The sequence below is a fragment of the Abramis brama genome, assembly GCF_963993115.1.
Source record: "Abramis brama genome assembly, chromosome: 19".
NCBI classification, from domain to species: Eukaryota; Metazoa; Chordata; class Actinopteri; order Cypriniformes; family Leuciscidae; genus Abramis; species Abramis brama.
Window position 1 is genome coordinate 1,197,501 of NC_139981.1, and position 15,705 is coordinate 1,213,205.

At 39.1% G+C, this 15,705-nt stretch overlaps 1 protein-coding gene across 1 annotated transcript in view; it reads left to right on the top strand.

Annotated features, from left to right (window-relative positions):
* LOC311070226 (adhesion G protein-coupled receptor A2-like) overlaps positions 1–12,341 on the top strand; it is a 25,511-nt gene extending 13,170 nt beyond the window's left edge. The window contains exons 2-3 of the mRNA XM_084093975.1: positions 345–416; positions 12,202–12,341. Of these exons, the coding sequence (XP_083950101.1) occupies positions 345–416; positions 12,202–12,277 (148 nt within the window). The 3' untranslated portion in view covers positions 12,278–12,341. The remainder of the gene's footprint in view (positions 1–344; positions 417–12,201) is intronic.
* Positions 12,342–15,705: the final 3,364 nt, after the last annotated feature.

Consider the following 15,705-nt stretch of genomic DNA (forward strand, 5'->3'; position numbering starts at 1 on the left):
ATCTCGCTAAAATTGATTTCTCAGTGTTTCTACAGTAGAGCATGACACTGGCAATAACAAGGGCATAGTTAGTGAATACATCAACTAACCTTGAGTACAATATGAATATGATCCCTTTATGAACAGCGATCATAACTGGCCTAAAACTTTCAACCGCTTTATTGCCAGAGAAAGTGTTGCTGGAGAACTTCTGTGTTTCTCTCTCTGACCACAAACACTCCAGTGAGATGAAGCAGTCAGGAGATTTACAGTCATATCAGTCCTCCCCGCGGCTGTGTGTGTGTGTGTGTGTGTGTGTGTGTGTTCTCCTGTATTTATGGCTGTGTGTTGTTGTGTCTCCTCAGGATCCTGAGCAACAATAAGATCTCGGCTGTGAAGAATAACTCTTTCCTCGGCCTGAGAGATCTCGAGAGACTGTGAGTAACAATCCTCGTTTCCAGTCCTTTATAGATCTGTGCTGTTTCTATATCAATAACTTTATCAGATGAGGCCCATCAATCACTACAAATATGTTTTTTCAACACCCATATTGTTATCCAGAGGAGCAACAGTTCACCTGAACGCCTGATATTAACAGTCTGACATATGAAATAATAGTATGAATATATATATATACACTTCCAGTCAAAAGTTTCAGACTTCAGAAAGTCTCTTCTGCTCATCAAGGCTGCATTTATTTACTAAAAAACAGTAATAAGTGTTAAAATAAGTGTTTTCTATGTGAATATACAGTAAAGTGTAATTTATTCCTGTGATCAAAGCTGAATTTTCAGCATCATTACTCCAGTCTTCAGTGTCACATGATCCTTCAGAAATCACTCTAATATGATGATTTGATGATCAAGAATCATTTATGATTATTATCAGTGTTGAAAAATGTTTTTTGATGAATAGAAGGTTCAAAAGAACAGCATTTATCTGAAATAGTAGCTTTTGTAACATTAAACACTCCCGTTCAAAAGTTTGGGGTCAGTAAGAATTATTAGTTTATTTTTGGGGGAAAGAAATAAAACAAATCAATACTTTTATTCATCAAAGATTAATTAAATTGATCAAAAGTGACAGTAAAGATTTATAATGTTAAGATTCTATTTCAAATAAATGCTGTTCTTTTGAACTATGATGGGCAGATGCACTTTTATGATGATAGATGCACTTTTATGATGGATAGATGCACTTTTATGATGATAGATGCACTTTTATGATGATAGATGCACTTTTATGATGGATAGATGCACTTTTATGATGATAGATGCACTTTTATGATGGATAGATGCACTTTTATGATGATAGATGCACTTTTATGATGATAGATGCACTTTTATGATGGATAGATGCACTTTTATGATGATAGATGCACTTTTATGATGGATAGATGCACTTTTATGATGATAGATGCACTTTTATGATGGACAGATGCACTTTTATGATGGATAGATGCACTTTTATGATGATAGATGCACTTTTATGATGGACAGATGCACTTTTATGATGATAGATGCACTTTTATGATGATAGATGCACTTTTATGATGATAGATGCACTTTTATGATGATAGATGCACTTTTATGATGGATAGATGCACTTTTATGATGATAGATGCACTTTTATGATGGATAGATGCACTTTTAGATGCACTTTTATGATGATAGATGCACTTTTATGATGGATAGATGCACTTTTAGATGCACTTTTATGATGATAGATGCACTTTTATGATGATAGATGCACTTTTATGATGATAGATGCACTTTTATGATGGATAGATGCACTTTTAGATGCACTTTTATGATGATAGATGCACTTTTATGATGGATAGATGCACTTTTAGATGCACTTTTATGATGATAGATGCACTTTTATGATGGATAGATGCACTTTTATGATGATAGATGCACTTTTATGATGATAGATGCACTTTTATGATGGATAGATGTACTTTTATGATGATAGATGCACTTTTATGATGGATAGATGCACTTTTATCATGGATAGATGCACTTGAATGGACTTCAAAAAAATGGTGCCCATTCACTGCCATTATAAAGTTTGGAAGAGCCAGGACATTTTTTTATTTAACTTATTTAAAATAAGAAGAATGTCATATACACCAAGGATTCAGTGTGAGTAAATCATAGGCTAATTTTCATTTTTGGCTGAATGATCTCTTTAAAGCTTCGAGCTGCTCATGAGGACGCTGCGAGGATGATGTGAGCAGAAATATGTGCCTGTATTTATTACCATTTCTATCAGTTAATTGGCTCGTTAGCACATCGTTAATTACTTTTAAAAAAACACTTTAATATTTAAAGGTCAGTTTAATCAGAGCGGAGTCGTCAGAGATTAATTTATGATCAAATCTCTAAAGTGAATGCAGATTTTATGCTTTAAATCTTCTGCAGAAATTTCATTTTATTACATGATTCACTACAATATGATTATATTGATATTAACATTTATAACTTACACAATTGTTTTTTAGTTAGCAGACGGCTTATATATAATCATTCTTGCATTCCGTCATCTATCCTTCATCCTTCTATCTATCCATCCATCCATCTATCCATCCATCCATCTTCCATCCATCCATCTTCCATCCATCCATCCATCTTCCATCCATCCATCCATCCATCTTCCATCCATCCATCCATCCATCCATCCATCCATCTTCCATCCATCCATCCATCCATCCATCCATCCATCCATCCATCCATCCATCCATCTTCCATCCATCCATCCATCTTCCATCCATCCATCCATCCATCCATCTTTCATCCATCCATCCATCTTCCATCCATCCATCCATCCATCCATCCATCCATCCATCCATCCATCCATCCATCCATCCATCCATCCATCTTCCATCCATCCATCCATCTTCCATCCATCCATCCATCCATCCATCTTTCATCCATCCATCCATCTTCCATCCATCCATCCATCCATCCATCCATCCATCCATCCATCCATCCATCCATCCATCCTTACTGTATTGTATTGTCCAAAAGGCTAATTGGCATAAATCCCAGCAAAATAAATCAACATTTGCAGGGAACTTGCCAACATTTGCTAGCGCTCTTAGCATGTTGACTTTAGCTATCAGGACTCTATCCTGAATTGAGTTTCAAATGTCAACAACAGAAATCCACGATCACATGCATGAGCGTTTTACATCATTCCCCGTCTTCCTGTGCGCTCGTTGAGTTAGCGGTGAACCAGCGCGTTTGGGCCTGAGAGCCAGCGCTAGATCACAGGTCATCAGTCACACACAGATCTGGCGCTCGACTCCAGCAGTTCCTCTGAGAGATCCTTATAACGCCAGCTCTATTATTGGACGGAAACTGGAACAGGAAGTGGACTTTCAGACAGTGATGTCACAGCGTGACCTTTTACATCAGCTCGGTTTCCTGTGCGTGTGTGTGTGTGTGTGTGGTGTGTGCAGTGGCGTCATGCCCATTCAAAGTGAGGGGGCACGTGCCCCCTCAGATTTTTCCTCCCTGATAATTTTTTTGTCACAACTTTATTCCTATTATGCTCCATAATATATCAGAGCCTAACGACTCAAATGTATTCTTCTGGATGTGTAATAAATCGGTCAGCATCAGCCCGCCCCTTTTTCCTAATATGGTGTCTGTGTATATCTAATCGCGTAGTGCTCTAGAATCTTTGCTGTGTATGTTCAAGCAACTCACTCGTCTCGCACGTTGAGCTGGCAATGTTTTACAGATGGTCTTGAAGTGGTAAATGGGCAAAGCAACAAATCGGCATTGAATTAGTTATTGGATGATATTAAAAGGTAGTGGGATTATTTGTGGTTGACCTGGAAATTTTAACTTGATCAAAAAGTTATGGATTTGATATTAGCTGCGAATTCAGAGCATTAACTTAAGTTGTGTCAGTGTAACGTTATCGATAGCTAGCCTAGTCTAACCGTAAACTAGTTGGCTAACGTTACTGCCATACAAAGCCATAGTAACGTTATCTGATCGGTTTTCAAACATCTGTTCTGTTTTGTCTTGTGTCAAAGTCTCCAGCTGGTTCAATTGTTTTCAGTTTCATAGAAACGAGGGTGTTAAATTTGTTGTAGGCTAACTCAGTGGCGGCCCGAGCCTTTTGGGGGCCCTAAGCAGAATTTGATTTGGGGGCCCCCTCCCACCACGCGGAGTCACCTGTGCTTGACGATTATTGACACAATGTCACTCTATAATGTTATATTATAAATTAATACAATGAGGTTATGTATTAATACAAAATAAATACTTAATAAAAAATAGATACTTAAATAAAAATGTTTTAACTTTTTCTTTACTCTTTTACTAACTCTTTGAAAACAAACTGTCACAAAACATATTAAATAAATTATTTGCAAAATATCCTCCAACATTTTGCAACACTTTGCAGTTTGAATGATGTCTTGTATGAACATGACGGAGTATGTTTTTATGTTTCCACTGTTCGATCGCGCCCGCGCCTCACACACACACACACACACACACACACACACACACACATACACACAACATATTCCAGCATTGCAATCTTGACATCGCAGCCTGTTATAGCCGTAATAAAATATAATAATAAAATAGTCAACCTGAACCTAACATATGAAAATTACAATGCTCTGTTTAAATGGTCAGTAGTAGCCTACAATTCGTATCATTCAGCGAAAGCACTGTTCCACTGTGATGTTTCCAAGCACATTTTTGCGCATGTGAAGAGAATGATTTTTTTCCCTCGATATTGGAACGTGGGTGAAGTACATAGAAGCCTATAATAAAGAATAGTTTACCATCCAAATCCATCGCGAATGTTGAAACATTTTGATTCTAATGAGAGAGATACGTGAGCCCAACGCCGCTTTCACTTTCGCTTTAAATTATTTTGTTTTGGCTTGTTTATAGTTTTTTTTTTAATTCTTGTTCTGTTCTGAATATCATTAAATTTAAAGGATAAATCATTGGTCAAATCAAATTTTTGTGATAACATTACTGTGACTGCGCACGAATTGTCTATGCACGCGAGGTTATGCGCATCACTCAAACACTGGCAGACACAGCAGCAGTTGTAGGCAGGTATATTGATCATGAAATCAGAATTTTGTTGTCTTGAATTATTAATCCATTCATTCATTTATGTCAGTTGTTTAATTTAATTAATATGTAAAAAAAAAAAAAAAAAAAAAAAAACAACTCACTTGGGGGCCCCCTGGTGGCGAGGGGGCCCCAAGCAGCCGCTTAGTTCGCTTATGCCTCGGGCTGGCCCTGGGCTAACTGCAAAATCCAACCTAACGTTATCAAGGCATTAAAATAACTTAATTTCAGAGCACCACAAAGTCAGACCTCAGCACCTTTATGTACCTTTAATGTAAGATCGTTCTTAGGTCACATACCAATTTAAAATCATAACATAAAAACTGCAAAGGTACTGTTTTTAAAATCATGTGTAGTAGGCCTGTGTACAGTAAGTGTGTGTGTAAACATGCTTTAATGAAGTAGACTTCAAAAGCTTTTGAATTTGAGCTTACAGTTCTTTCATCAACCTGTCTTTTACATAAACTTACAAAATAGATACTTTAACTTAGTCCTCAGATAGAGGAGGGTTGCTGCTAGCTCCGTTAAGGTATTTCTGTCCCTCCCAAACTGCATTGAAATGGTATGTTTAGCAGCCAGAATTTAAAAATTTTCAGGGGGAGAAACCCCCTGACCCCTCCTAACATGATCCATATCACCCGTCAGAAAACAATTGCAAAGTCTCAGATTGTGCCCCCCCAGAATTTTGGCTTGCATGACACCCCTGGGTGTGTGTGTTTGTTTTTGTGATTTATGAGGACAGATATTTGTATAATGACATGGGTAGAGGAGCGCGGGGCACAACCTAACCTTGGTTTTGGCTCAATTATTGAAAAAATAATTAAGTTAGATCACAACTTAATTTAGTTAACAGTTAGTTAACACATCTCTGCTACAAATTAACACTTAACGTTTTTTCTAGGACCTTCCATTATCGTACAGTTGCACTGAAAGTGACAGAAGTGCAAATGTTACAACTTAGCCCATATGCGGGGCTAACTGTAACAGACAGAGGGTTAGTTGTAACACTTGTGTGTAACACACATAATTCAGGACTATTTTATCTGTATAGTTTGATATTGTTTGTACATCTGTATAGATAGATATCCATACATCCCTCATCCAAACATCCTTCTATTATGGATCAATATCATGGATAGAGATATATGAAATGGCTGCACAGTTTTGCAATAAATAAATAAAATCATCAAATATTGTAATTGCTATTGAATTATATTTGTGTGTGGCCGCTGCATGCAACATTATTATTATTAATAATAACAGTAATAAGCTCAAAATCACATTTTAAAGGGTTTATTGCATGAAAAACAGGCTTTTTAATAAATAAACAAGTGATCAATGCATAGTTAACAAATGTGAAAAAAATCATACTTTGACATTTAAATTCCAACATTGTTTGTGAAAGTCCAACAAAGTTAAATGTGGCAAAATAAATATATAAATAAATGCTCAAACCTGATAGGTTGTGTGGCTCCCTGTTCTCATGTCATCATCGCTGTACACTTGCGGCTGTAACATTGTGTGTAAAACACAGTTTAAGCCTAGCTAACAGTTTCTAGGAGTTGTGCTGTTTTAGTGATTACGGGAATATACAGTTAGATGTGGTGACGTACACACACAACTCAGAAGCCAAAAAAACGTATGATGAAAAAATGTACTTGCATGGTGTCAAAACACTCTTCGTCCAGAATCTTCACCAAATCTTATCAGAACTCTCCTCAAATCTGCGGGAGAGCGTGTTCTGGCAGCGAGAGGAAGAGCGAAACACAACCTGACCCTGACTAACTGTGTGAAAGATCTGTTATTTAACCCCGCGTTAGGCTGTGCCCCGCGCTCCCCATTACACTGGCATTACACTGGCATGTGTGTGTGTGTGTGTGTGTGAGAGAGAGAGAGAGAGAGAGTGTGTGTGTGTGTGTGTGTTTGTGTGTGTGTGAGAGAGAGAGTGTGTGTCTGTGTCTGTGTGTGTGTGTGTGTGTGTGTGTGAGAGAGAGAGAGAGAGAGAGAGAGTGTGTGTCTGTGTCTGTGTCTGTGTCTGTGTCTGTGTGTGTGTGTGTGTGTGTGTGTGTATGTGTGTGTGTGTGTGTGTGTGTGTGTGTGTGTGTGAGAGAGAGAGAGTGTGTGTGTGTGTGTGTGTGTGTGTGAGTATGTGTGTGTGTGTGTGTGTGTGAGAGAGAGAGTGTGTGTCTGTGTCTGTGTGTGTGTGTGTGTGTGTGTGTGTGTGTGTGTGTGTGTGTGAGAGAGAGAGAGTGTGTGTGTGTGTGTGTGTGTGAGTATGTGTGTGTGTGTGTGTGAGAGAGAGAGTGTGTGTCTGTGTCTGTCTGTGTGTGTGTGTGTGTGTGTGTGTGTGTGTGAGAGAGAGAGTGTGCGTGTCTGTGTGTGTGTGTGTGTGTGTGTGTGTGTGTGTGTGTGTGTGTGTGTGTGTGAGTATGTGTGTGTGTGTGTGTGTGTGTGAGAGAGAGAGTGTGTGTCTGTGTCTGTCTGTGTGTGTGTGTGTGTGTGTGTGTGTGAGAGAGAGAGTGTGCGTGTCTGTGTGTGTGTGTGTGTGTGTGTGTGTGTGTGTGTGTGTGAGAGTATGTGTGTGTGTGTGTGAGAGAGAGAGAGTGTGTGTCTGTGTGTGTGTGTGTGTGTGTGTGTGTGTGTGTGTGTGTCTCTTTGTCTCTGAATAGCATCTTTATTCAGCCACAGTCAGACTGATGAGATCTGGCTCAGTCAGCGGGACACACACCGGAGCGCTGACCCCGATCTCGCTCAGCGTCGCCGTCATTACCAGTAACTGCGCATCGTTACACAATAAAAGCCCTTTCAGCGCTCGAGCCATTGACTGAGCGTTTCGCTTTACTCTCCCAGAGGAAACCTTTATTGTTTACCGTCTGCTCATTTACTTCAGGAAGTTCTTTGGAGAGTTTTCATGAACAAACTTTCTCCTAAAAGTTCCCCAGTAAGAATACAGTGAAAGAGCTTTAATAAATGTCAATAGCAGCGGCATTTTGAGAATATGATGAGAAATGTTCATATTTGATTGCAGACTTGGTGTATCTTGGCAAGTCTGAGCACATTATGAGAGATTGTTGAGGTTTTTGCTGCAACGTTTGAGAAGGAACTTAAACTCCACTTGCTCTCCATTTAATCTCGTCGCTGTCACAGAGAAACAGTTATTAAAGACATATTGTAGAACATTTTAAGAACATTTAAGTCTCTTCTGCTCAGCAAGGATGCATTTATTTGATCAAAAATACAGTAAAAAATTTCCAAAATACAGTAAAAATAGCATGCAAAATTTTGGTATGGTTTTTAAAATGTTTTTGATAGAAAAGAAGTCTCTTCTGCTCATCAAGGCTGCATTAATTTAATTAAAAATACAGTAAATACAGTAAACATTTTGGAATATTATTGCAATGCAAATCAGTCGTTTTCTATGTGAATATACAGTAAAGTGTAATTTATTCCTGTGATCAAAGCTGAATTTTCAGCATCATTACTCCAGTCTTCAGTGTCACATGATCCTTCAGAAATCACTCTAATATGATGATTCAAGAAACATTTATGATTATTATCAATGTTAAAACAGTTGAGTTGATTCATATTTTTGTGGAAACCTTGATTCACTTGCATTCAAAAGTTCGAGATCAAAGTTTCAATCAATTTAAGCACTTCATCTTTAATTTAATTACTTTTTTTTAATCAGCCCAATAAGAGACATTTACAAGTCTCTTGTCATAATTTAGCCTTCTTAAAAACTGTTTAAAACCATTTAGCCGCTCATTTTTGTAACGAATCACTGTAGGGGCCAATCAGAGTTCAGCTGGCTCCTGTAGCCACGCCCCCTTTGTGATCCATCTTTCCCATTGGTAGTTGAAGCAGCGTTTGAATGCGCTCGCTGTTTCTCTCTCTGTGTTTCTATGCTGTACTGGATGTGATATGACACTTCACAGAAGCACATTCAGATTTAGTGTTTCTCCACAGTCTCAACATGACGTGTGTTTCAGTGAAATCATTAAAACTCTCAGCTCTGCTCTCTGTCAAGCTCTTCCACAGCGTCTGCTGTTTGTTAGTTCTGGTTAATCCACTCGTGTACGCTCCATTAATCGTCTTGAAGAAACACGTTTCTGAAAGGCCTACACATGTTAGGATATAAACGTAGACATTAGTGTCATGCGAGCTCCGGCTGAAGGGCTTCAGGAGAGATCATTACAGGAGTGTGACTCCAGGATAGACACGAGGAGAGCATCTAGATGTTTAATCTGAGAAACGTCACAGCGGTCACATGACCCGCTCATAAAGTCTCTTACGGTGCAAAGATATTTATAAATAAAGATACATTTAATTAAGGAAAATGTCTTAAGAAATGAAGTCTTGTTTTCTGAAAAGAAAAATCTAAATTAAGTGACTTTATGCTTAATACAATTTATGATTTAAAAAAAAGAAAATCTTATTTAGTATTTTTGTTTTGTTTCCATTACAAATATCTAAAATAATGAATTAATAAATATGGATATAATTAAGAAGTGAAATCACTAAGATATTAGTGAGATAAGATATTAATTCTTGCTTTTTTTCAAAAATAAAAAAATCAATTGTTTTAAGCATAGTTAAACTTAATTTTATTTTATTTTTTATTTTTTTAAATGATTTTCATATTTAGTATTTTAGTTTTTTTTCCGGTACAAATATTTAAAAATAATTGAATAAATATGCATGTAATTGAGACGCAAAATTACTTAAGATATTAAATGCTTTCCCAAAAATATGAAGTGACTTTATGCTTAAAACTATTTTTTTTTTTTTCATATAATGTTTTTTAAAAAAAAGACTTTATTATTTAGTATTTTTGTTTTGTTTTCCATTACAAATATCTAAAATAATGAATGAATAAATATGCATATAACTAAGAAGCAAAATGACTTCCCTCCCCCCACAAAACATTAAGTGACTTTATGCTATTCATGTAATTTTATTTTTTATTTATATTTAAGATTTTCTTATTTAGTATTTTTGATTTGTATTCCAAATAAAAAAAAATGAATGAATAAACATGCATATATATCTTGCTTTTCCAAACAATATGCTTAAAACAAGAAACAAAAATCTGTCAGTGAGGTCAGAAAAATCTTGTTTTTCCTGTTTATTTTTCTCACCCACGGACAGATATTTTTATTGTTTTAAGCCAAAACTCACTTCATTTTAATTTAATTTTATTTAGATTTTATATATATTTGTGAGGAAGAAGAACATTTGTGCAGATTTTTGCTATTCTGAGTTAAATGAATTAAAGGAACCCGAATAATGCAAATAATTTGCATTAATTTACAAGTATGCATGGCATTTGTGTTTACGCTTGATCAACATATGCATATATCAGATGATTCATAGCACTTTTAAGACCATGAAATATTGCATATTAATTTTTTAAACGATGGCATGCAAACTCTTTTTTCCTTCAAACTCCGGAAACAAGTGGGATGAACGGAAACGTTTAATGGTGCTGAACAAGTGTTTCCAAACTCACCGTTTCACTGGAGTCACACACCATTTGAGCCGGACAGAAGCCGTTCATCAGCAGTAATGACCGTCACACTCGAGCGTTAAATATTTCACATTAACCACATTTAATCAATCCAGAAGTGATGAGAAGTGTGATTTATAATGATCTGAAGTGCATGTTGAGGGTGTAGTTCTTGAAAAGCTTCTAAAAACATCCAGTTTTTGCACAAATAATCCAGCAGGAAAACAGAAGGCCTCCGATCTTCCAAGAAAGACGGATTATAAAAGGTCAAAAGTCTGTTTTGTGACTTTTTTCCTGCAGGGTTTGTCCGCAGACGTGTGTGTGTGTGTGTGTGTGCCGGACTCATTGTGTAGAGACATGTGGAGGCTCTCCTGTCACTCCCCTCAGACACGGGAAACCCTGACACACAATTTCAGGAAGTTTGTGTTGGCCTCAGAGGAAAGCCAGGAGATGTCGTGATATCGACTCGTGTATTTTTAGTGCGCTTGGTTTGAGACGGTCTGTCAGAACTGAACTGAACGCACGACAGTTTAAAAAGAAAAGTTCCATATGGAACCTTAAATGGTTCCGTCAGGCGCTTCATATGGAGAACCTTCCATCATTTTATGACTTAGTTTTAATTAATACATTTTAATTCATTTTTCATTTAAATTACATTTTTATTCATCAGACTTCATTTATTTTTAAATCATAAAATAATAATAATAATAAAATAAAATAATTAAAAAAATATTTAAATTATAAAATAATTATCTTTATTCAGTAAATGTACTTGACACACCTATTTCATCAGTTTAAACAATCTATTAAACATGAAAGTATTATGCGATCATTTAATACATTTCTCCTTATAAAGAACCTTTTGGGCATTAAGAGTCCTTTAAAGTCAAGAACCCTAGAGTTCTATATAGAATTCCATGAAAACGTTTTTTTCTATGTTTTATTTGTTGTGCATAAAAACATAAATGGTATTTTTAAATACCAAATTGCAAGAAAAAATATATATATATAAAATTTCACACACTACTTTGGGGTAATACTACAAAATATTATTCCAGTGTAAATCATCTGTTTTCTATGTGAATATACAGTAAAGTGTAATTTATTCCTGTGATCAAAGCTGAATTTTCAGCATCATTACTCCAGTCTTCAGTGTCACATGATCCTTCAGAAATCATTTATTTGATTTTTTTTTTTTTTTTGTGGCATTATGAATGTATTTATGGTCACTTTTGATCAATTTAATTTGTGCATGCTGAATAAAATATTAATTTCTTTAAAAAAAAATCTTACTGACCACAATTTTTTGTAGATTGACTACAATCTCATTCTCATAGATTGACTACTTTGTCAATTATCTCCCTCCCCCCCCCCTCTCTCTGTATCTCTCTCTCTCCCTCTCTCTCTCCCCCCCCCCTCTCTCTCTGTATCTCTCTCTCTCTCTCTCTCTCTCTCTCTGTATCTCTCCCTCTCTCTCTCTCTCTCTCTGTATCTCTCCCTCTCTCTCTCTCTCTCTGTATCTCTCTCTCTCCCTCTCCCTCTCCCTCTCTCTCTCTCCCTCTCTCTCTCTCTCCCTCTCTCCCTCTCTCTCTCTGTTTTTAGGGATCTCAGAAGTAATCTCATTAGCAGAATCGCTCCCGGTGCGTTTCATGGACTGACGGCTCTGAAGAGATTGTAAGTATGATTATGACCTCGGAAATTCGCATAAGAACCCGATCAACATGTTTTCTAGATGCTGCAATGTGTCTATGAACGTTTCTACGGCCCTGTTTACTCCTGGTGTTAAGATGTGCTTTGCTCGATCGACTCACAAGTGGACAACGCTAAACACGGGTGTAAACGGGGTGTAAAACGTTTTGAGCTCGTCCACTTTCACACACTTCCAGGGGTAGTTGGAAACACATTGGACCGGATTGCTTTCACAGTGTAAATGCTCATGTGATCGAATGTGTTCGAACAGACACAAAAGACGCTTGCTCTCTGACTACTACGTAAACATCATGGGAAGAGCGCTAGACACACAGGATTTAAACTCTCGGCTGAAGACCCAAGTTTGGTTTGAAGAGGAAAAACGTTCCAAGCTCAATGTTCTCTCAGCATTCCTGATTTCTAACACACACACTCAGTGTTCGGCTGGACTTCGGCTGTCAGAGCAGAAACTAAAGCTGCTGCTCTCCGTATGTTTCTCAGTCGTCTCTGGTCGTGTTCATATGTAAATTGCCTGAGCTTATTTCATCCATTAGATGGAAAGATCTAAAAAAACATACATTTACCCGTCCATAGACTCTCCCCTCAAAGAAATCAGGATAGACCATAATGAATGGCGACTATAGAAAGCAAAGGTGAATCCCGGACATTTTGGGCGATCTCGAAATCCCGGCCGGACATGTCCGGGAAAAAGAGGACGTATGGTCACCCTTACTACTCCACTTTCTCCACAGAGCAAGAGCCTGTTAGCTTAGCTTCAAAAAAAGATGGCTGACACTATTTGTACATTCTGTGAGTGAGCTCCCCCTATGGACGGGTTGAGGACATGCGGGACGAGCGCCTCCTACTGGCTGGAGTCTCTCGCCTCTGGACACAAAAGCCTCTGATGAGCTAAATGACAATTGTTGCTTGGGCACTTTCCCATTGAAAATAGGCAATACATTTCTATCTGGATAATTTAGATCAGTCGTGGGCCCTGTGTCGCATCTGGCTGCCCGTTGACGGCAACATTGCTCAAAAAGTTGCCCTGTGTATCATCACCTTAATGCTAAAGCCTTGTTTATACTTTCGCCTAGTCAGTCTCCGCTGACTGCGCGCGCACCTCCCCAAACGGACGAGGCGTTTACACTCGACGCGCTCGCTGTTGTACTATTCTGTGAAACGACAGGGGCGACTCAAGTAATTGTCCTCTAAACCATCAGGAATCAGAGGTGAGAAGAAGAAAGGTCCACACGTGACAATGTTTATTTTAGTACATCACCACCAATATTACCACACTACAAAAAGAATCGTGTAAAATCCAGTACACCCTGAGATTATTACTCGTGACATTAGAACAAAATATATGGATATGAGAACGTGAATACCATCCATCCATCCATCCATCCATCCATCTTCTTCCGCTTATCCGGGACCGGGTCGCGGGGGCAGCAGTCTAAGAAGGGATGCCCAGACTTCCCTCTCCCTAGACACTTCCTCCAGCTTTTCCGGGGGGACACCGAGGCGTTCCCAGGCCAGCCGGGAGACATAGTCCCTCCAGCGTGTCCTAGGTCTTCCCCAGGGTCTCCTCCCGGTGGGACATGCCTGGAACACCTTCCCGGGAAGGCGTCCAGGAGGCATCCGGAACAGATGCCCGAGCCACCTCAGCTGACCCCTCTCGATGTGGAGGAGCAGCGGCTCTACTCTGAGCTCCTCCCGAGTGACCGAGCTTCTCACCCTATCTCTAAGGGATCGCCCAGCCACCCTGCGGAGAAAGCTCATTTCGGCCGCTTGTATCCGGGATCTTGTCCTTTCGGTCATGACCCACAGCTCATGACCATAGGTGAGAGTAGGAACGTAGATTGACCGGTAAATCGAGAGATTCACCTTGCGGCTCAGCTCTTTCTTCACCACGACGGACCGGTACAGGGACCGCATTACTGCAGAAGCTGCACCGATCCGTCTGTCAATCTCCCGTTCCATCCTTCCCTCACTCGTGAACAAGACCCCAAGATACTTGAACTCCTCCACTTGAGGCAGGAACTCTCCACCAACCTGAAGCGGGCAAGCCACCCTTTTCCGACTGAGAACCATGGCCTCGGATTTGGAGGTGCTGATTCTCATCCCAGCCGCTTCACACTCGGCTGCAAACCGTCCCAGTGCATGCTGGAGGTCCTGGTCTGAAGGGGCCAGCACGACAACATCATCCGCAAAGAGCAGAGATGAAATCGTGTGGTTCCCAAACCTCTTGCAGGAGGGACCGTAAGGGGCCGGTGCTAAGTGGATCGGGCGGCAGTCGAAGGCGGGGGCCTAGACAACCCGATCCCTGGACGCGGAATCTAGCTCTAGAACGTGAATACAATATAACTAAATTAACAATCTCTTAAATATTTTCTAATTTCACTAAACATTTCATTAAGTTTCGTGAGCATTTTTATTAAACATGGACCTTTATGTTCATTAAAAATACTTTGTATGCTATTTTTTTAAATGTAAGCAACTAATTTAGATGTGCAAACTGGGTGCCGGTGTGGTGAGAAGTTCGAGCTCAGCCAGATTCGGCTCAAAGTCGTTCATCTTGGGATGCGGAGCCGCGCGCGCTGTTACAAAAAAAGCCGTGCACACCGCCAAGCGAAATGGGGTCCCAACGCGCACGGCCGCCCACACCGCATTTTTGCCGCGCGCACCTTCGCGCTCGTGCGGACGCATCGAGTATAACGGTGCGTGTCCACTACAGCGGCAAAACTCCGCTCAGTGCCGCTGGCAACGCTATAACGCCTCCGCTTTGGGGTGTGTCTGTTGCGAGTGTGTTTAATCTAAGTTTTTTTCAGCACACGGACATTATAATCATCAGAGATGCACGCGACAAGCTTTGTTTCCAAATGCACCAAGCAAAGATATCCTTTCAATTGTATAAACTTTTATAAACCCAGCCAATAATCACAATGAACACATCCAAAATAAAATCTTTAACATATATATAACAACTGCAAAGCGTCTAATTTGTAAACAAAATGATTTACGCACTAAATCCAGCATAAACTCCGCTCGCACCGTGCCAGTGGACACACACCGTAAACCTAGATTTAACCTAGCTTGATCGGTGAAGTCTCCCTTTAAGGGAACGTTTCCTTTGATCATTTTGGAATGTTACTTTTGAATCTTCTCTGAAGATTCCGAAACATTTAAAAATCGTCCAACTGAAAGTTTCAGATAAAAACATTCCATTAGCAAAGCTTTGAGAACATTATTACAGACTATACTTTTACTGGAAGAACGTTTGTTCGGAACTTCTGAGAACGTTCCGTGTTTTTAAACTCTGTGTTCTCAAACTTTTACATTTGATCCCCGTTTGTGAATATTAGGTCACATCTTTATGCATCACCCTTCAGAATCAGCGCCGGAGTCGATCTGAAGGTT